This window comes from Rhipicephalus sanguineus, chromosome 3 (genome assembly GCF_013339695.2).
Source record: "Rhipicephalus sanguineus isolate Rsan-2018 chromosome 3, BIME_Rsan_1.4, whole genome shotgun sequence".
NCBI classification, from domain to species: Eukaryota; Metazoa; Arthropoda; class Arachnida; order Ixodida; family Ixodidae; genus Rhipicephalus; species Rhipicephalus sanguineus.
Window position 1 is genome coordinate 27762880 of NC_051178.1, and position 21141 is coordinate 27784020.

General features: G+C 47.5%; 1 protein-coding gene across 1 annotated transcript; it reads left to right on the forward strand.

Annotated features, from left to right (window-relative positions):
- Window positions 1–5168: 5168 nt before the first annotated feature.
- LOC125757796 (cuticle protein 10.9-like) lies at window positions 5169–7286 on the forward strand. Its single transcript, XM_049413958.1, has 3 exons — window positions 5169–5198; window positions 5999–6139; window positions 6933–7286. The coding sequence occupies exons 1-3, from the start codon at window positions 5169–5171 to the stop codon at window positions 7284–7286; spliced, it is 525 nt and encodes a 174-aa protein (XP_049269915.1).
- Window positions 7287–21141: the final 13855 nt, after the last annotated feature.

Below are 21141 nucleotides of genomic sequence, written 5' to 3' on the forward strand. Positions count from 1 at the left end.
TCTTATAATCTCTGTGCGTTGAGGCCTTTGAAAAAGGGATAGACTCTCGGGGAACTGCTGTAATTTGGTTGCCTGCTCACTAGGGTTTCCGATTTAAACTCCAGGGAGAGGATTTCTCCTTGTTCATAACTGGTACTTGTGCCATAAAACAACATATATCATCACTCTTCTTTTCATCAAGGTGTCCTATTTCCAGCACGATAAAAAAATTTGAGTGCAGGTAATAGGAGAAGCTTAGTTCCACGGCCATGGTAGTCTAAATGCTGGAGCTGCATTATGATTAAAAGAGAAACGCATTGCTGAGTCCGCGCTTGCATACAATACGAGGAACCAGGGGAAAAGGCTGCGAAGAGATACATCTTTCCGAACGAGCTATAATTCGTGAATGGCCTCAATATTGCATCTCTCTGTCGTCAAGTTTCAAAGACTGTTTAAAGGGCCCCTAAACCCACCCAGCGGTCAAAATTTAGTTGACATGAGGACGTTGTGCTCGAGTTTACAACGAACACGTAGCCGTGAGAATTTTTCGAAACGGTGCCGTAATAGCGGAGTTACACGCGTTTGATGATCGAAACGCGACAATCGCTTTTTTCCCTCTTTCCTACGCTTCCCTCTTCCAAAACCGCTTTCCCCTCCTCGCTGAGTCAGCTGAGTTGCCCTCCTCATCTCGTGTGGCATACGTCACCGCTGACGCGCTGTTCGAGATAGCGTCTACTTCCGGCTGCCGTGACTCCGGCGGCTCCGACGCTCCAGCTCGCCGTCAACTCTGTGTGGTATCTGGGTGCACTGTTCGTTCACTAACCGCTGTTGCTGCCGTGCCGGCCCGTGCCCCTACGAATCGTGCCGGTATGGACCCTGTGTTGCGCGCACGCATTCAAAGGATCGCCAACGTGATGGACCCGTACGGGGACACGCCGTGCCAGACCACCTCGGCTCGAGATGAGGAGCCGAGCTCGAGTTCACGGAGCTCATCAAACCGCAAGGCGTGGATGTGTAATTACGCTAGCGACTTGGCGGTTGTGTTAAAAGGGCCCGCTCACGCTAGCGGCACGGCAGCTCGCCGTTTGATGGTCTGAGGCTGCCGTGCGGAAGCGATTTCGTTCGCGCACGTCAGCCGTTCTTTGCCGTTCGCAGAATAGGTCCGAGACCCATTTTCGTGCCGTTCGCCGTCTGCCGGAGAGCGATGTGGCCAATCAGTGACGGAGGAGCGGTTACCATGACTACGGCGCGCCGCGTCGTCTGCTTTCGGCTCTCCGCGTCGTGTGCGTCTGTCGCGGGACGCTTCGAGCTGCTTGCTTTTTTTTTCGCGCTTTTCACGCTAAAAGTGCGGATGTCGTCCGTGTCGTTGCCTGGCATGGTTCCAGCAGTCAATAAAGCGTTTTAGTCTGTCCGGCATTAAAGAAAGCGTCGCGTAAAACCAAATAAAATGTCTCCAAGCTGGCGCCAGGTCAAGTGGCGCCAGCTATGGAGGATTAGAAACAACTAACAAACGCGTAATCTATGTCCTCCGAGCATTCGGAAGCGCCTTTCTCGACTTGCTAAGCCTAGAGCATCGATTATTTGAGTACGGCTCTCGAAAACGGGGCTGAATCGGTACGAATACTTTGCCGTCGAAGCTTAAGGACAAGAATCTAAAGCAAGTGGAAGCATCAGTTCGGAGCTTACACGCTACAGAGCGCACGGCGGCTACCTGATAGATTCGAGGTGGACGACAACCGCTTTTGGCACTGCGGCCATGTTTTTCGGAAGCTTGCCGGCGTAGCTTGCCGTGCAAGTTGGAGAGCTGTCGCGCGTGCGGCGACGGCCGACGTTCTGCGGCACCGCGCCGTTGCGGCAGGCTTGCCGCTAGCGTGAGCGGGCCCTAAGGGCCACAGATGCCGATTCGCAAGCGGCAACACGACCAAGAACAGCAAGGTGCGCGCGAACAGCTGTTTGCAGAGTAACCGGAAGTCGTCGGTTGTCGTTCGGCCAATCGCAAGCATCGAAAGTGATAACGTCATCGAGTTTCACTGATGATGTCACACATGTCAGTGGCGGGAATGGCGGGGACCGGAAAGGAGAAGCTATTGTTTTTTTTCAAAATTGTGGCGCTCCCAGGACCTGTAGCGCTGCGGCGTGTGGCATCGTTGATCGCGACGGCATTCTGCACGCGATGCGCTTGATTACTTGAAATTTTTGGGCAAATGTCGGAGGGGGTTTAGGGGCCCTTTAAGCACAACTTGCCCCCCCCCCCTTTGTCTAATGGTAAAAGAGGCTAGCTTCCTTTAGGCCTTGCGCTAAACACCGTGCTAAGAAAGAATTTTTATGGCGCAAGCAAACAACTGTACCTTGCTGCTGTTTTTTGGATTGGCTTACCAACCTCATAGACCAATTATTAAAGAATCAATTATTTCTCATTGTTGAGCATTTAGCACGAAGCTTCAGTGGAAAACAAGGTTATGGAAGGCGCACTAATGCACTGCGACCCCAATGATTGAAAGTAAAACGCTTCTAATCACTCTCGGGCGGTCGTGTCACGACTCTTCTTTAAGACAGTAGTTAGTCTAAAGAAAGCTTAACAACTGCGTTCCGTAACCTTGTTTTCCACTGAATTTTGTTTTTTGGATTCGCTATCATGGTTGCGCTCTGGTGTCCAAGTGGTGGTGGTTGTGCGCATAGGGTGCAAGACGCACGTCCTACCGGTATCTGGTTGCTATAAAGATTGCAGTGACGCAATTAACCATGTCAGTTGAGAGTAGCACTCTGTTCTTTCTCCTTGTGCTTTCGTTTTTCGCGCTAGAAAAGCACTATGGATTCTCACCAACTAGCCCGCCAACGCATTCTGTTGATCAGATGACAAGTTTTCACTTGCACGATCATTCTATACATAAAGTCTTCTACAGCTACTTACGATAACTGCTGAATTGTTACAATTCAGTATGATATGACGGAGCACACTAACTGTTATTTCGCACGCGTAAGGAGAAAATTGAGTGAAAATGTATTCATTGACATAACAGTTAAAAAAAAAACAGACATTCAGCTACAGATATAGCATAATCTGCCGGCAATTCACGTAAATTATAGCAATCAAATTTATATGGATAGATAGATGTTTATTTCATGAGTAATAAGGGAAAAAGCTACTTTTAGGCAGCTTGAAAAAGCTCTCACTCCCTGTACCTTGGACTTGGGCCAGCATTTGGCCACACGGTCACTAACAATTAATTACATCAAATATAAGGAGCAAAAACCGATCTGTTCATGGTTAATACTTCAATCATAAGGAGGAAAACAAATCTGTTTACGGTTAAACAGACTTATCCGAGATCGCTATAGGCTATAAGCCTGTAACGACGGAAACATGTCGAACGAAGTTGAATAAACTAATTCAGGTTAGAAAAATAACACTATGCACCTAGCAAAGTTTTCCATACCGTAATTTCCCTGCAATGGTTGTGTTTGGAATTCATTGCTACTATTTTATATGTGCACGTCTTTCGTGCCCTTTTAAAACTGAATCATCAATATCTGCGATGATCCTACGTCGACAACTAATGAGCTTCTGTACCGCGTAATCTTTTTTCTATATTTATGGCTTTTTTTCACAGTTTTCTTGATGGGCTAGTTTTTTAGTGGCGTGTCCCAATTTATCCTACCATGTCATTTCTTCGGATTTCTTGACCCTATGCGCTTCGAATCAATTGCGGGCCAGTGGTATATCATGTGATCAATAAACCGCGTTCGTATCATAAACACCAAGTATCATAAGCACCAACGAACACTGTTCGTATCAAGAAACACCAAGTTTGTATATCGTGTGATCGATAAACAGCGAGCGGATAGAAAGTGCCAGTGATAACTCTTGGCCTTCGAGCTTCTCCCGTAACAATCATTTAATTTTAGTTGCTGTATCTATGAACACCAGTCCGCTTCTGGAGACGTTGGCTTGAGTGAGATCCCTTGTTCAACTATCTCCATTCGCTTCAAACCTCCACCCTCCCTCGTGCTTTAAAATTATTTACTAAGACACATATGCAGCTTTCACATGATAAAATTCAAACTTTACACATCATCGGCCAAGGAAGCGCGGGAAGAGCGAGCTGAAACAGAACCGTGCGCATACGTTTTGCTCGTTTATATTTGGTGAAGAATCTCGAAGAACCTGTACATGTGTGGAACCTCGCGACTTCCAGAACAGTCGAATCTTGCAGGCGAACGTGGCATGTGGTATGGGAAACAACAGGCAGAAAACAGAAAGCACAGTAATATTTCTGCCACAATGCATTGTCAGCCTGACCACCCATGAAGCGATGTGGAAAGCTCACAGGACCATTACAGCGTTTCAATGTATCACGTCGCGCCCGTTGGCTGTGGCCATACCTTGCGGTCAAAAGCTGAAAATCGGCAGAAGGCAACCAGAGAGGCACCTAGAAGCAACTGAAACGGTCACTTTAGCGCATTTTCACTCGTTTACCTCCGGCGTCACGCTAACGACTTGCCGACGAATACAACTCGCCGCCACACGCACGAATTGCTGAGTGAGTCAGAGTGTGCCCTTTGGCAATCAAGGTGGAGAGGATGAGAGGCTGTGCCGTGTGCGGCGAGGGTCACGGCGAATTCTTTGCGCGCTCCGCTGAAATTGACGCGTGAACGATACCATGTAACATGACACGAGGCCAGGGGGGACGCAGCAGACAAAGACCAAGACCTCGTTGTCCCGCTCGGCGTGAAAGTCGGTGGGAAAACGACGCAGAAATCGGGATGCAGTGAGCACATACACGGACGCGCGCAACTTTTTACACGCCGCATTCCGCGTTCTCATTTTTATTTGCATTTAGTTCAAAAGCGAGAAGACATGTAGTATTGTAGTGCAAACGGGAAGGACAGACTGCGCAGCAAGAAACAACAATGGACGAGAAAAAAATGTGAGCTGTACCACAGTGTCATGTGGCAAGGAGATTCGTACACAAGTGGTTGGCATTCCTCCTGTTGTCAACGTCTGCAGTATAAAACGTTACGGGGGGCCACTGGGCATCAGTTACACCCGCACCCGCCGGTACTTTCTAGTCCTTCGCGCACCATCGGACCACCAGTGCGACAGCAGCAGCTCTTGGAAGGAAGAGCCAGCAAATCTGCAGTGTGTGCTTGTGTCAGTGCCCGAAAGGTTTACCAAACACCGAATCATCATGCGTTCTGCGGCCACTATTATTGCTCAGGTATGTGACGTGTCCTTGCAATTGATGCCCATTACACGGTCTTGGGAATAACTCCGGCAGTAGCTCTAAAGATGTATGACATTCTCTATTGTTTTACCGTACGCCTTCGAACATCTGCTAACACCGCGCTCTAGACCACAATCGTGTTTTCATGAAGCACATCTAAGCTCTATTTCGTAACGATTACTGTGATCCCATAGCAACTTCTGCTTCCGACAACAGTGTAAGCGATGCACTGGCATAACAAGGTGGTGGCACACAGACATGCCCCCCCCCCCTGATTTTTTCTGCCGTGGGATAGAGAGCACAAAATTACACTCGACCGCACTTACCTGCCCGGACCCCACGTCGGATCACGAACGTAAACCCCCCGAACCCCCCTCCTGATACAAATTTCTGCCTACGACACTGAAGCGAGGTCCAATGCAACGCTGGGTGAGTACTGTGGTGGGTCTAAACTGCAAAGGTTATGATAAACGATGACGGACGCAGTCACCCGGACTAACATTTTGCAGTGTCTTGCATTTGCTACAAATCTCCTGGATTGCATGATTTCAGAGGAATACTTGAGACAGTCACTTGATCGTTTTGTTACCTGATAAATTCTAAGCAGACCCAAACCATGTTAGTTGCAACACTAAAGCACATAGTCTTCTGTTATAGAAATTTAAACGGCGCGAAAGATGCAACACCTGTTTGTGTCCTTCTTCTGCTGTTCCCCCGTCTTTTGCGCTGTTATAATTTCTGTTTTGTCGTGCCAACTCGCCCAAATATCCCCTTTAACTGCCTCCTGTTCGCAGCTCTTTGTGATCTCTATGGTGCCGCTTGCCTTCGCCGGCGGCCAATTTGGATTCGGTGGTGGCCTCGGTGGTGCAGTTGGATATCAAGGGTCTTTCGGCCCTTCATTCGCCGCCACGTTCGCGCGTCAAGAGCAGTACTACGTGAGTAGCTTCAGAGAATAACCTGCCTGCAGTATATAACCTTGGTTTATTTGCCATTGTTCCCAGGCGAAAGTAATGTCCAGAGAAAAAGCGCGGCAAGTACTTGAAACGCGTCCTGAAGTACTTTCCCGAATAATCATCAAATGACCTCAGTATCGGAGTTTATTGCTTCCCGAATCGATTGCAGCAAGAATTTCTCGAATACGTCAACAACGAGTGGAGTTAGCGGGACTTGTCACACGCTTTAAGCCATTTCTCTCTTCTCTCGTCCCCACTAGCGTGCCGAAAGTTGCACAGGAAAGGATGGATACGGAGAAAGAATTTATCTTAGCACGCATCATGGCCTTGAGCGAGCACGATCAGATGTCACCACTGACTCCGTCTATTATTCATGTGCGCGAGTGTGACTCACTGTGTAACGTTAGCACACTATGGACCACGGCTCCGGCTCGTGGCGGTACCCCGTGACATGAAGCGCAGGTGGTCCAAACGCCGCTCTGGATTTATGTCGGCTATTGGCCAGTAGCATGTTCTCTGCTGTTCGGCGACAGACAGCAGGCGCCCAGCGCACTAAGAGAGTGAGGACGGGCTTCTTTATGAAGACAGTGCGCTTTAGAAGAAAAGGTAACTTCGTGCTCCGCTTCTAAACTCTCCTTGCCACGCACGGATAGTTTGCATACGATATATTATATTACAGATGAGTTTGCAGAGGAGCGTTTACAATACAGAGGAGATATTGCTGCCCATTCTACTAACCGTCCATCTTTATTCTATACGCTATTGAAACACGCAGCCACCTCAGCCGTACAGTTTCGGCTACGACAACGTGGACGAGTACGGAACGAAGTCTTTCCACAAGGAGCAGGGCGACGCCTCAAACACCAAGACAGGGACGTACGGATACTCGGACGCCAACGGAATCTTCCGCCAAGTGAAGTACATCGCTGACGCCGGTGGATTCCGTGCCAAGGTGGATACCAACGAGCCTGGCACGGAGCCCGGAGCCAGCGCTGACGCAACGTACAACGCGAGGCCTCTTCCTGCTGGTCCGCAATACCGTATTATCGGCGGCTCTTCGCGCCTATCGGCTCCCTACACGAGTGCCTCCACTTACGGCTCCGGATATGGAGGTCCTTGGTCTGGCTAGTCGAGTGCGCGCTGCTGTGACACATATGTGAACATTTGCTGCGGGTTCGGGCATCGTTGTTCAGCAAGAAAGTGGTCTCCAGAATGTAAGATATATGTAAATGAATAAAATATAAAATCCGTGAGAATAGTTCGCCTACTATCAATTTCCCTAAGGAAAGAATTCCGCAAACTGTTATGTGCTTCCAACCGACGGATATTCCTACACGAGTTACGTGTCCAGTATTTCTGTAAGCATCTCTTGCTCGATGGACAGTATTACGAAAGCTAAGTTTTGTTTTCATAGCCTGAGGTACATATGCACACAGGTCAATTATTCTGCGCTGACGCAGAAGTGCGACACCGTTACAAACTTATAGTTTTGACATAGGAAACAATCATTGTAAAATGAGTCTGGAATTTAGGCGAAGAAAGAAGTTTAGCTGACTGAATTAATTCTACTTTGTAAAAGTCATTGCTTTTTTCTTGGAGTGCCTTGCACGTCTTATTTATATAGGTCTATACCTTACAGGCTCTCATAGCGTAACAAAAAGAGTTTGGCTAGCTAATACATGCATCTTAAATAGGTACGTACGGAAGGTAGATGAGGTAGTGCGAAACTAATAGCATTTTAATAATTATCAATATAAACTCTGCATCTTTCATCTGCAAGAACATAAATTAAAGTTAGATAAATAATACGTAATTATTTATAATTTAGGTGCACCTATAAATAAAGTGGTATAGTGAATATTTAATGGACCGTGCGATAAAAAAGCGTGATACACAAGTAAGTGGAACACGGCACGAGCGCTGACAACCAAATGGAACATTTATTAATAATATCTGTTACGTACCATGTGTCCACAAGTGACCACTAAGAAAAATTGCTGCAGGTCCAATAAAACCACAGCTCTATCGTGGCAAACTCATATACCTAAGTTTGTTGTTGCGCAAGGCAATCGGAGGTTAAGCGACGGATGCCTCGACTGCAACGCTGATGTGGGCAGATTCCACTATTTCCCGCTGCTTCTGCCTCATGCGAGAGTACAGAATCGCGGCGTTGCCATACAACAGAATCACGATGTAAGAATACCTATTCGTTCACCCTAACAGAGCACATCCACACTAACACCAGTGGTGCCACATGGGCGAGCCAGTCTAGCTTTCCTGAGAATCGTGGTGCTTACGCAGGCGCACATTATAGCAGCGCCCCGTCTGCCTAACATACACACGATCACAAGGAAGTGGGATCGATAATACTTGAGAAGTGCAACATGGGACATATTTCTTCAAGTGCCTCACTTGATGGCAATGTTTTGTGCGCTCGACGTGCTTGCGACATTTAGACAAAGGCTACGCAACTAGGTGATGGCGTAAAATATAAAGTATTTCTTAGTACTGACGGGTGCTGCTGCAGAAAAGCTTGCAATGGACATTAAGAAAGTCGACCGGAGGTCAGAACAAGAGTTTGACCAAGTGGATCATAGAAAAATAGCTTTTCGACCCTACGTACACTCAATGAAATAAGTTCACGGATCATGGCATCTCGGAAAACGTACAATGCTCGAGCAGCCTTTAGCAGTATTCAGCGAAACTGTATACGAGAATCTTGTTTACAAGTTCTACTCGAGGGCCAAATGCTAGGCTGCGTTGTACGGCGGCCGAGATATTCGGCTTGTTCTCAGACTTCAAGATCAGTAATACTTTTAAGCATATTATGCTTTTAGCACCCGTAGTCGACAGCCTTCAAGTGACCTTGAACCGAGTGTCAGTGCCACTAACGGGCCATTAAAACGAGGCATCAGGGGAATCAATGAGATCATCCGGGCATCGTTGCGAAAACGAAACGATACACTTGGACAATCAGCGCAGACGTTTTAAAAAATATGGTCTTTGGCATTCAACCCATCGTAGAGAAGCGCATTAAATAGACTGGCTACAGTGCAACCAACCTATAAAATACGTTGCTTCGGAGTTCTTAGTGTTCGCCCACACTGTCACTGCAGCTGTAACTTCTTGCACGCTAAAATTTTAATTATCATTTACAATAACGACGTTCCAAAGACAAATGGGGCACCGTATAATTGCTCTTTTAACCCCAGTGCCAAGCATGCCCTCTCTTGAATGCAAGCGGCGGGCGAGTAAACGGCGCGCTGCCGGAGGTAATCTTGGAAGCAGGGGCTTCGCGGTGCATGTTGCCGCATACTTCGAGAGAATGGTTCGCACAAGCCTGCTGAGGCATCGTAGCCGCTTCGGCCGCCTCGGCTTGGCAAAGCCCAATATTTGTCTCGCACAGTGACTGCAAACAATTGCCTCCACATGGACGAGTGCACAGTGCAGTGTGGTGTAGTTAGGCGATAAAATGTAAGAGCAAAGTGGATTGTGGCTAGTGTAACATCCAACCAATCTAGTTTGCCCGCAGATATTTACATGCTTACATCTGCTCTGGAATATGGAAACCGATTCCCACAACGCGTGGGATCTGCCGAGTTTTTGAAAATAAACCCTTGTTGTATGCATCGGTAGGCTAGATTTCCTTGACCAATTCGATGGTGTAAACTTGCAGCCCACAAAAAGAAAGCACTAGATCATTTAGGCAAGTAAAGATGATTGGCATTTTATCGGTGGTGTATCAATTCACACGAAGTAATAACCTTTCTAACGTTATCTGGAAGTGTGCCTCATAATATTAGTTTTATTATATGCGTCACAAGACTCAGTCACCAGGTCGTGCCAGGTAAACTTACACCACCCAAAAACGTTATCTGAATGGTAACAAGGGTGCCTAACAAGCAATTACAATTATTTGGTGACGCTTTCTCCGAATTGCTGGGTTGTGCTTACAATAGGAATCTGGAAGCAAAAGCGGTGCGTGCTCGGAACTTAAGGAGAGAGTTAATGAAAGCTAAAATACATGGTATTGCTGGGGAAAGATTCAAATGCATAGACACGGTGCTCTTTCTTTTTTTGCCTCTTTCCATATTACGCCTACTAACCATTCCGCCTTTTCTGCGGATTCGCGTTACAGTGAAGGGAAAAATCTGTGAAGGAAAAGTCACTGGGGCCATGAAGATAACAGCAGCAACAAAAACAAGAAACGTGAGGCCCAGTGTCAAGGAGGCCACACGCAAGCGCCGGCCATATAGCGGCGGAGAAATTTCAGTATAAAACGCTGGACCGTGCCACAGCGCCTCAGTAACAACTGGCTGTGCCTTCTACACCTCTGGACATGCTCAGATCAAGAGTAAATAGTTGTGGGAGCACGTCTTGGAAGCAAAAATCTGAAGATCTGTATGTTTCAGTGAGCATGAGGTTTACTCACGCCCTAAAGCCATATTGTCTTCATCGGCCGCTCTTCTCGCTCAGGTAATTGCACTGCCTCTAAATCAGTTGCTACGGCTGCCTTTGTTGAATCTTCCATAACGTACAAACATTTTAATTTTATTACTACCGAGCTGCTGTACTTACCAATCACAAACCGTGAGAAAGATCGGACTTGACGGTACGACCGTCAAGTTGGAAGACATGTGTGGCTACATTTAAGAAGTGCACAGTTGCAGCGGACGTGTTTCACCATGTTTTACTAGGCTGAGGTGACCCGCCACTTCAACAACAGCGCTTTATCGACAATGCAACATTAGCCTACCCAAAACATCTTGGTTAAAGGGAGGCTGAAGGAAGTTTTAGAATTCAATAAAGCCTTATGGTTAGCAAGGACTGTCATTATTGTCGACGATGTCGTAACTACTTCCGTGGTTGTAATGACGGCAGCTTTAGAATATACGTGAAAGAAACGTTTGTCGTACTCTGCCTACGCGAGCGCACCAAAAGTGTGGGCATGGAAACCTACTACGTCATCTTTATTTCCTTTGGCAAAGCCGCGCTGCCCTCTGACGGGAGGTCACTGATCCGACCCGCAGCTCACTGATCCGACCTACGAAAGCGCTGTTTATGTGATGAAGGCTCAACTCACTATGGCGAAACTGAAAGTTCAGCAGATGGATTATGATATCTGGAACCACAAAACAGCCCAGCATTACGCCAACAAGTGTCATTCGTATCTTCAACCGTGGCCTCCGTGGCGTGCCGTTGTCGGATCTATTCTAGGAGGCCATGCTTAAGCAGTGCGGCTGTTGCAGATAACTTGGCATACCGAGGATGACATCACCGCGTTCTCTCAGCATCTCAAGAAGCCCTGCGGCAACAGCATCTGTTTTTTGCAAAAACGTGCTATTTGCGTTAACTTTTGAGAACGCTCACATCGCTTTTCGACTTCACCAGGAATCAATCTCTCCTTACACACTCCAAAGTCACTTTTGTTTAAAAAGCGCTTCAGCTTCCCTTTAATCCAGGTAAGCCTTCTTGTCATTTTGGCTTTATGTCGCAGCGCCAAGGCCTGCTTTTGATGACTCTGGGTGCCGGGATTAAAAGCACGTGGTGAATAGGCTGCTGTATTGTTCCCAATTTTGTGTTGCCTCTAGCAGTAGCTCTGCCTCTAGCAGTAGTGATATTGACGGAATATTCAAAGTACCCACAGCGGACCGAGAAGAGGAAAGCTTTCGGTAATTTTGCTCCAGCGTCAGGGGCCAACAAGTGACGATAACTGCCACTTCACCTTTAAGGAATGTGTCATTTCATCATAGAGCGCACATCATAACAGTATATAGGTTAAAATGTGGAGAATTGATGAAATTTGTCGGAAAAGCCACTACAAAATCCGGATGGTAACGCATGCTCCGTGCGTATATGCAGTGCGTATATGTATTTATAATCTCGCGCTGTGCGGTAATGCATGGTGCCACTGAGGGCCTTCTTCCGCATATAGTATGGTAGCGGATCCATTCATGCCACCGCTGTTGCGGGTGTTACTTGATGCAGCCAATCAGATAGCGCCATCCACCGATGCAGGCATCTTTAAAATGACGGCTTTTGCAGCCGGCACAAAGGTATAAATGATCCTGCCAGAATGCCCAGAGTAACTCGTTTTCCTCAGTGCTTATTATCGTTGCAGCAGAAGGGTGGTGACGCGGAGTGCGAATGGTGCAGTGTATTGGCAGCTTGATCGAGCAACCCTGCCGTCTTGTGGCCAAGCAGTATGTTCGATTAGGCATCTCAGTGGCCGTAAAGTTGGGGTGTTTGTACATGTGTAATGTCCTAATGTAAAGGAGCCATAAAATGCTCCGTCACTTTAAATTTACCGTTGTATATAGCACGCACACGTGGTTGCTGTAGACAGATAGACGCTTCACGCCCTACTGCATATCGGAAAGCACGAGTTCCGGCCACGAGCCCTTCTAACAGTGCATGATAAGTAAGCAGTGGTCTCGAAACGGTGGTGCACTCTGTGTTGCGTGAGGTTACAACTGTGTGGTTAAAATTCGCTAATGTATGGGCGGACAGCACACATGGTAGACAGATGTATGTAAACGACGATAAAAAATTGTTTGTTGAAGTCAACTTCTGTGCATTAGGCGAAGGGAGTTATTTACCACATTATTGCAACCACACAGCAATTACAATGAAGAATGAAGCACGTACTTGGTAGATCATTCTAGTTATGAACAGCAGAAATTTCACATTAGTAGCTCATGATTTGATTACAAATGCAGAGTACGAGAGCCGCGCGTGGATGCTAGCGTGAACGCTGGATTTGGCGATCCATCAGTGAATACTTACAAAGGTAGCCATGGGAATATGACGGCAACATGGCAGCGCACGTCGCAGAGAGTAGCCAAACGTCCCTGATGTTTCGCTGATTCGTTTGATAAGAAATTTTAACACGATATAATGTAAAATAACTTGTGTCTCAGATATTGAGGTGTCGCCGGCGATGGTTGTGAGCGCAAAATCGGCGCTGTCCGTGAGCGAAAAATCGCAGGGAACTCAACTGGAACGCACTCACAGCATGGCTTGAAACTGTTTTTTCAAAAAAGAAAAACCTATACCTGCGTCATGTAGCGCGAGAAGTCGCGTTGACACATCATTGCATGTGCACAGGGGGGGCGGCCGCCCCCCCCTAATCACCACCTAAGAGGAGGGTTGCAAAACCTGCCCCGTACATTGACCCTTCTAGTCACCTAAAAGGGGAGGCGCGCGAAATCTGCCCCATACATTGATTAGTAGGTTGGGGGGGGGGCGCTGCGATGGACCTCCCCCCCCCCCTGAAGGGGAACCTTGCGCACGCCTAGGCGCGCGAGAGGGGGGCAGCGTAGAAGAGGAGAGAGAGGGGGAGGGACGCGCATGCGCTGGCGCTCATCGCGGTGTTGCGCAGGAGCGAATTTCGGCATGTCGAGCCCGAATTTCAGAGGAGTCAACCGAAGGAAGCGCTGGACAACGCGCTTGAAGGAGAGGAGACTAGAGGAGGAGAGCAGCGCATGCGCCACGAGAGCAGAAGCGAGAACGCAGGAGAAGCGCAAGCAGCTGCTGGGAGAGAAGTGGAGAGAGTAACGCGCAGCTGTTGGAGAGAGGGAAGGAGGAGAGTTGCGCATGCGTAATGTGAGTGCGGAAGCCCACGCCGCGGGACATACCCCCGAGCAAGAGATGCTTCGCATCTAAAAGCAGCCAATTCGAGCCAGGGGCGGGGAAGCAAGCCAAGTGTAGTCACGCGTGCATGTACAAAAATAGCTGCGACGTTTTTATTTAAATGACTAAGTACAAAATCCTCTTCGTGAAATATTAAGTACATCATGCATCCTTCAATATAAGCACTGCATAAATTCAATCAAACACTGATGGCTATAGCAGTCATTTCGTGCAGGATGACAAAGTTTCTTACGCTGTTGCAAAAACGACACTTTCTTCACGCGTCTCCCGCTACTTTTTTTGAAAGGACTAGAAGCCTTGTGCTGACAACAAAAACGAGTATGGAATAAATGTGCACAAAATCAGATTTGCTCGAATTAGGATATAAATAAATTGTGATCACTCGCGCAATCACTCCTTGCGTTATAACGGAGACAAAGCAGTTAATGTGCCTGAGTCTCAGACCGTACCTAATTCTAAATAATGACACAAGTGGTTCGTCGGATATATAATGTCGATGAGTGCTTTTGTTTAATGCAAGCACCAAATTCCATTCTGGGAGCTCGAAGTACACCTTGGCCGCATTGTGTTGACACCGCATGCTACAGATATAGAGAACGTTGGTACAAATCGGGGGAACAAGAAAGTAGCCGAAATGTAGGCACGTAGCCAAGACGTTTTTTCCTGCCTCCAGCGGCATAAATAAGTTCCCAAATTGGCACAAAGTAGCCAAACCTCGCAACCCCGAGCCTGCGGGCGTTCCCATTGTCGCGGCGCGGTTTCCGTATCCACCCGGAAGCGAAGCCTGGCATGCGAATGGGAGCCGATCACGTTATCGCGTTGTACTCTTGTAAGCGAAGCTCAAGCATCCTCAAAGTTCTCATATTTCCTTTCAATTTCTATTTTTGCTTTCAACACGCACGTATTGGTGTACTGTCCGTAGTTCATCGGATTTTTGCTTTTAATCACAATTATGTAGGCTTTACAAACTATGATATCGATATTTTGTAAATATCGATAAATCGACGCATTTTTTATTAAGCCACCTTTTAATCAGGTGTTCGGGACACCCAGCGCTAAAGAGATAAAGGCTTCGGAGAATGGAATGTTCGAACGTTTTTCGAATCGAATGTTCGAAACCCAAGCCGGAGAAATGAGCGCACGTGTTCTGGGAGTGCAGCTGAAGACGAAAAAGAGCGCGTGCCGCTCCATGATTACAGTATTTTTCGATGTACGACTCACGGTCGACTTCGAGCATAACAGCTCCGCTGTAATAGTACGAAATATGATCGCATAAAATAAGATTATTTTCTTGGGTAAAACTGTTGTTTATTAGCTTGGGTTTCTGCATAGATGACGACCATACCTCAATTCGCTTAGCATGCCTTTGTCGGTCGAATAAACAGTTTTGCTGGCACTGTTACGGGAGGTTTATTGAGTATTCTACGAGCGCGACGATCGTAGCAGCAGCACGCAGGGCGTAGCCAGAGTGCGAATTGTCGGTGTGTGCCAGCCGATGGCGATGGGCCTCCGTGCTTGCCGATCTTCTTTCTCACAATTACCCCCAGCATGGAGAGCTAGCCATCCTGGCGATCTATATAGAGGTCAGAGGATCATAATATGCCTTGAGGCGGTCAATGTGGACTGTCTCTCCCCCGCGACGACGGAGACCGGAAGATGGCGTAACGGGTTCGACCACATAATTGACAGGGGAGGTTTGCGCAACCACGTGGTAGGGTCCGTGGTACTTTGGAAGGGGCTTAGTTGAAAGGCCGGGAGCAGCAACTGGTGGCATCCAAAGCCACACGAGGGAGTAGATAGGAAAAGGGTCCGGAGGTGGATTGAAGACATGGCGCAGTTTCTGGCGACACTGTTTATCATAGGTGAAAGATCGGGCAAGTTGTCGGCATCTCTCAGCGTGCTGGGCAGGCTCAGACACAGGTTGGCTGTCGGCAGGGTCTGGGTGGTACGGAAGAATTGTATCAATCGTGCTGCAGGGCTCGCGGCCATAAAGCTAAAAGAATGGTGAGAATCCGGTAGTAGCTTGGCAGGCGGTGTTGTACGCGTATGTGAAAAACGGAAGTACGACATCCCAATTGCAGTGGTCTGAGGCAACGTACATAGACAACATGTCACCAAGGTTCCGGTTAAATCGCTCAGTTAAGCCATTGGTCTGTGGGCGATAAGCGATAGTAGTGCGGTGAATAATTTGGCATTCAGATAGGAGTGATTGCAGCACGTCCGAGAGGAATACACCTCCCCGATAACTAGGAGTTCACAAGGTGCGCATGGCGAAGACTGAAGTTGTGTAGAATAAACAAGGCAACGTCTTTTGCTGTTGAAGCAGGCAAGGCAGTGGTTTCAGCATACTTTGTCAGATGGTCTACGCCAACGACAATCCATCGGTTTCCAGCGCCAGTGCATGGAAGAGACCCGTATAAATCGATGCCGACGCGGTCAAACGGGAGGGCTGGGCATGCAAGTGGCTGGAGAGGTGCTGTGGAGAGGTGCGAGACTGGTTTGCGTCGTTGGCAGGGGATGCCAGAGCGCACGTACTTGCAGACGAAGTTGTACATGCCCCGCCAATAATATCGTCGACTGAGCCACATGTACGTCTTAGACACTCCACTGTGACCATACTCTGCGTCATTGTGAAAAGCGGAGCACAATTCTTGACGAAGATTACGGGGTACGTCTACTAACCATGTGCGACCGTCGTTGTGGTAGTTGCGGCGGTATAAAAGTCCGTCGCGGATAGCGAAATGCTGTGTCTGGCGTCGCAGTGCGCGAGGTGCCGACGCTGTCGGAGGGCTTGACAAAAAGTTCAAGATGGTGGCGATCCATGGGTCCTTTCGTTGTTCTGAGGCCATGTCCAGGATGTCAAGCGGCGACATATCTTGATGGCGTGTATAAATGCTATCGTCTGAAATGAGGGGAAAGCAAGAAAGGGCGTCAGCATCAGAGTGCCGGTGGCCAGAGCGATAGACGACGCGGATGTCGTAGTCCTGGATTCGGAGAGCCCAACGAGCGAGGTGGCCTGACGGGTCCTTCAGGTTCGACAACCAGCAAAGAGCGTGGTGGTCCGTTACGACGTCAAAAGGACGACCGTAAATATAAGGGCGAAATTTCTGAAGAGTCCATATGATAGCCAAGCACTCTTTTTCTGTGACGGAGTAAATGGTCTCAGTTTTCGTGAGCGCACGACTAGCATAGGCGACCACGTATTCGGTGTTGGCTTCCTTACGTTATGCGAGCACAGCAGGAAGGCCAACACCAATGGCATCAGTGTGAATTTCTGTCCGTGCGCTGGGATCGAAGTGGCGCATGATTGGCGGAGACGTATGCAGGCGTTGGATGGTCGTAAACACGTGATCACAGGCTTCCGACCAGGTAGACAGTTCATTGTCGCCGTGGAGAAGTGCATTCAGGGGTGAGATGACATTAGCGAAGTTGCGAACAAAGCGTCGAAAATAGGAGTATAGGCCAATAAAGCTGCGTAGTGCTTTCAGGGTAGTGGGCTTCGGGAAATCGGATACGGCCCGGAGTTTAGCAAGATCGAGGAGAATGCCTTCTTTGGAGACAACATGGCCTAAAATAGTCAGTTTTCGACCCGCAAACTTGCACTTCTTCAAGTTAAGCTGGAGGCCAGCATTCTGGAGACAGGTCAAAACTTGATGTAAACGGTGCAGATAAGTCGCAAAATCTGGGGAAAAGACGACAATGTCATCAAGATAGCAGAGACAAGTGCGCCACTTCAGGCCGCGCAGGATGCCGTCCATCATGCGTTCAAAGGTCACGGGCGCGTTGCAGAGACCGAACGGCATTACAGTGAATTCGTACAATCCGTCTGGTGTTACTAACGCCGTTTTCGAACGGTCAGCGTCAGTCATGGGCACTTGCCAGTAGCCAGAGCGGAGATCCAAGGAAGAAAAGGAAGACTGGTTCGTATTCAGCGAGCCAGTCTTCCACATCTTGCTCTTCTGCACCGCTGAAGATTGGTGGGTCGCGTTGAAGGAACGGGCCAGGGCAGAGCACTGTAATCACCGTGGCACCGGGTTGTTGTTGCATTGGTCCTCCTTCCGTCATTGTAGAGGCGGGCCTGAGTTTCCCGTTGCGTAATTCCAGATTTGCTTACCCAGCACCTCCACCGCTTGTTACGGTGGGTTTATTGAGTATTCTACGAGAGCGACGATTCTAGCAGCAGCACGCAGGGCGTAGCCAGAGGGCGCATTGTCGGTGTGTGCCAGCCGATGGCGATGGGCCTCCGTGCTTGCCGATCTTCTTCCTCACAGCACAAAGGGCGGCATAAGAAAACACACCAACGTACACACTCACAAAAGCGATGCTGCTTCCTCTGTGTGTGGTTCTTATCCTGTGCTTGTTTGTGTGCGCAAAGAATTCTTAACAAACTGTATCAACTTACCTACGAACATCCTCGATTGAAATGTACCAAGTATATGTATGGAGGTACCCAACCCCTGCTCCAGCGCCGGCGTAATGTTGCCATGTGAAACGCTCTCAAAAACCAGAATGTCTAATGCCAGGGCTCTGCATGGTACATGACACCCAAGGCAATGTGTCACTGTTTCACGCCAACAAATAGTTATGCAGAATAGTTTGAGGCGACTGGAAGTGCAGTATAACAACGCAATGGCGTTAGATATGCATGATATTGTGGCAGCCAGGCGGTGGTGAACATCACTGTATTACCTTTGTGTTATCATGCCTTTGTTTGCATACTGCGTTGTAGATTGCCTGCATTAAACATTTATTTCGCTTGCGCTACCTCAGCAGCACTGTTGTAATGCATATGGTATGCGTTGAGCTCAGTGTCTTGCCCAATAGGTTATGTTGCGTTCTACGCTAACTCTAACGTAATTCCACAATACATTCCAGAGCAACTATTTATTACACCTTTTCTATTGAACTGTTCACACGAAGAACGACACGTGTTAGGCGAAATACTGCGCGCTTTCTTACAGGTACTTGCGCTCTCCATGGTCTCCATGACTGTCGGCGGTGGCCAGTTCGAATTGGGTGGATTTGGTGGTGGACTTAGCGGAGCAATCGGCCCTCCCTTCGCCAACACCTTCGCTCCTCAAGAACAGTATTACGTGAGTACCCTTGGATACAGCTGAAGTAAACGCCGTCAATTCTTGGTACTTGAGAACTCAGAAGTAGAGCAAGAAGACCTGAGGCCTAGTCGATACCTATGCAAAGAGGCGACATACAGCAAACATGGGTAGTTTGAAAGCTGATAGATCACGTCTTGTGTGGATAAGGAGGAAGAGGAGCAGGAGGTTAGCCACTACTCAGGCTGACTGGCTACCCCGCGCTGGGGAAATGGGAATAAAGGAAAATAGAAAGGAGGCGCTACAAAAAAGAAAAACACGAGCAGATAGGAAAGGAGAATATGACACCGGTTAAAGTCAGTCTCTCGTAAATTTTTTGCAGAAAGTCATGCCACCCACTTCTGTGACAAAATACAGTCGTGACGCTGTCGTCTCATTTTACCATTGTTAAATTACCAGTCCTACAAATTATAACTAAAGGTCCATGGAAAAGGTAATTAGACCTTACTAGGTCGTATCGTCAGGACGACTTCTATGGACTTCTCCGAAGCAATTTCCAAGCCTTCTCGAAACAGCGCGGAATTGCGGCTTGAAGATTTCATATTTTAAAAAGGAGCACTGGTGACGAAGGAAACACCGAATATAAGATTCTACGAAAATTACTTGGACTAAACCAACATTTGCTGCTTCCGTCACGTAAAAAGCAGCAGACAATGGCAACTTTCCCTGCAAATTGAAGTACTATGGCATCCCTCGTCAAATCGAACAAAAGCGAAAGAAATATCATCATTCACATCTCTAATCGCCGGGCGAAAAGGTGTAGGTGAATCCCATTCGTGATCTTTCAAGCCCTACGGATTGCGATTACGGGCACTGTTTATATACGATTGCCGTTCGTAGCGCTTGGAGCTAAAGAGATGTAAAGGTTATCTCTTTCTCTGTTTCTGTTGAAATTGCAGTGAAGCAGTATAAATTATTCAAGGGGGAAACAATTACTTCTGATTATCTATTTCCCAAGCAGACCGTTTGAAAGGTTCAGATGAGCTTGAGGAAGTAAGCATTAGATCTCGGGAAAAAAAGGCCAGGCCTCCGCGGAACACGCAGCATAGTCACAGCGAAAGCCGGAGGAGTGGCCTATCTAGAGCCCGTTGTAAATTCTTTTGGGGCGACTAGTCAAGCACACTTGCAAGGTGCCCATAAATATATCACAACTTTGCGAAGCAGGGAAGTACCTTCTATGGCATTATTCGTCATTCGTCGGAGAACCAGGGTACCCACTACACGTCTGTAAGGGATTATCTGCACTTTGTTAATGCTTTGGCTGATGGGGATGAGATAGAGAGAGGCTCTTCATTGGAAAAGCAGATATTTTTTGCCATCGTCTATATAACCACGGGCATGCTACTCTGTATGGGAATGGACAATGGTATTAAAAGAATCCAGAAGAGAGGGAAGGAAATAATAATAAAAAGAAAGAATATAGACAAATATAAAATGTGCAAGTCAATGTGATACAAATATTTACAACTAGGATGTCAGGTAAGCTGACGAGTTATGCGTGCGCTTTTTGTAATTAGCGGAAAGCGCCAGGCCAGCCACTCGTTAGCGCAATGAGCACTGTGTGATGCGTGGTGTTTCCTTACTTTTCTACGGCGCTATATTACATCTGTTAGCGGGAGTCCTTGCTTGAGATGACGCCTGTTGTAAGGTCTTTTTGCGAATAATTTTCGAGGCCTGGCGTGACTCTGTGGTAGATAGATGGTTGCCACGCAGAATGCCTGGTTTGAAATCCCATTCGGACCATGGCCTTTGTGAATGCGAAGAATTTCTGAGCGAACCAAAGGCACTTTGGCCGTTTCTATCTATCTATCTATCTATCTATCTATCTATCTATCTATCTATCTATCTATCTATCTATCTATCTATCTATCTATCTATCTATCTATCTATCTATCTATCTATCTATCTATCTATCTATCTATCTATCTATCTATCTATCTATCTATCTATCTATCTATCTATCTATCTATCTATCTATCTATCTATCTATCTATCTATCTATCTATCTATCTATCTATCTATCTATCTATCTATCTATCTATCTATCTATCTATCTATCTATCTATCTATCTATCTATCTATCTATCTATCTATCTATCCACACGGCCGCCTACGTGTGCGCACTCTAGTGATCGTCTCCTTAATTCCATATATACCAAAATTGACATAGGGGGACAATACATCAGCGTATGACAAACACGATTCATGGGCCGCGAAACG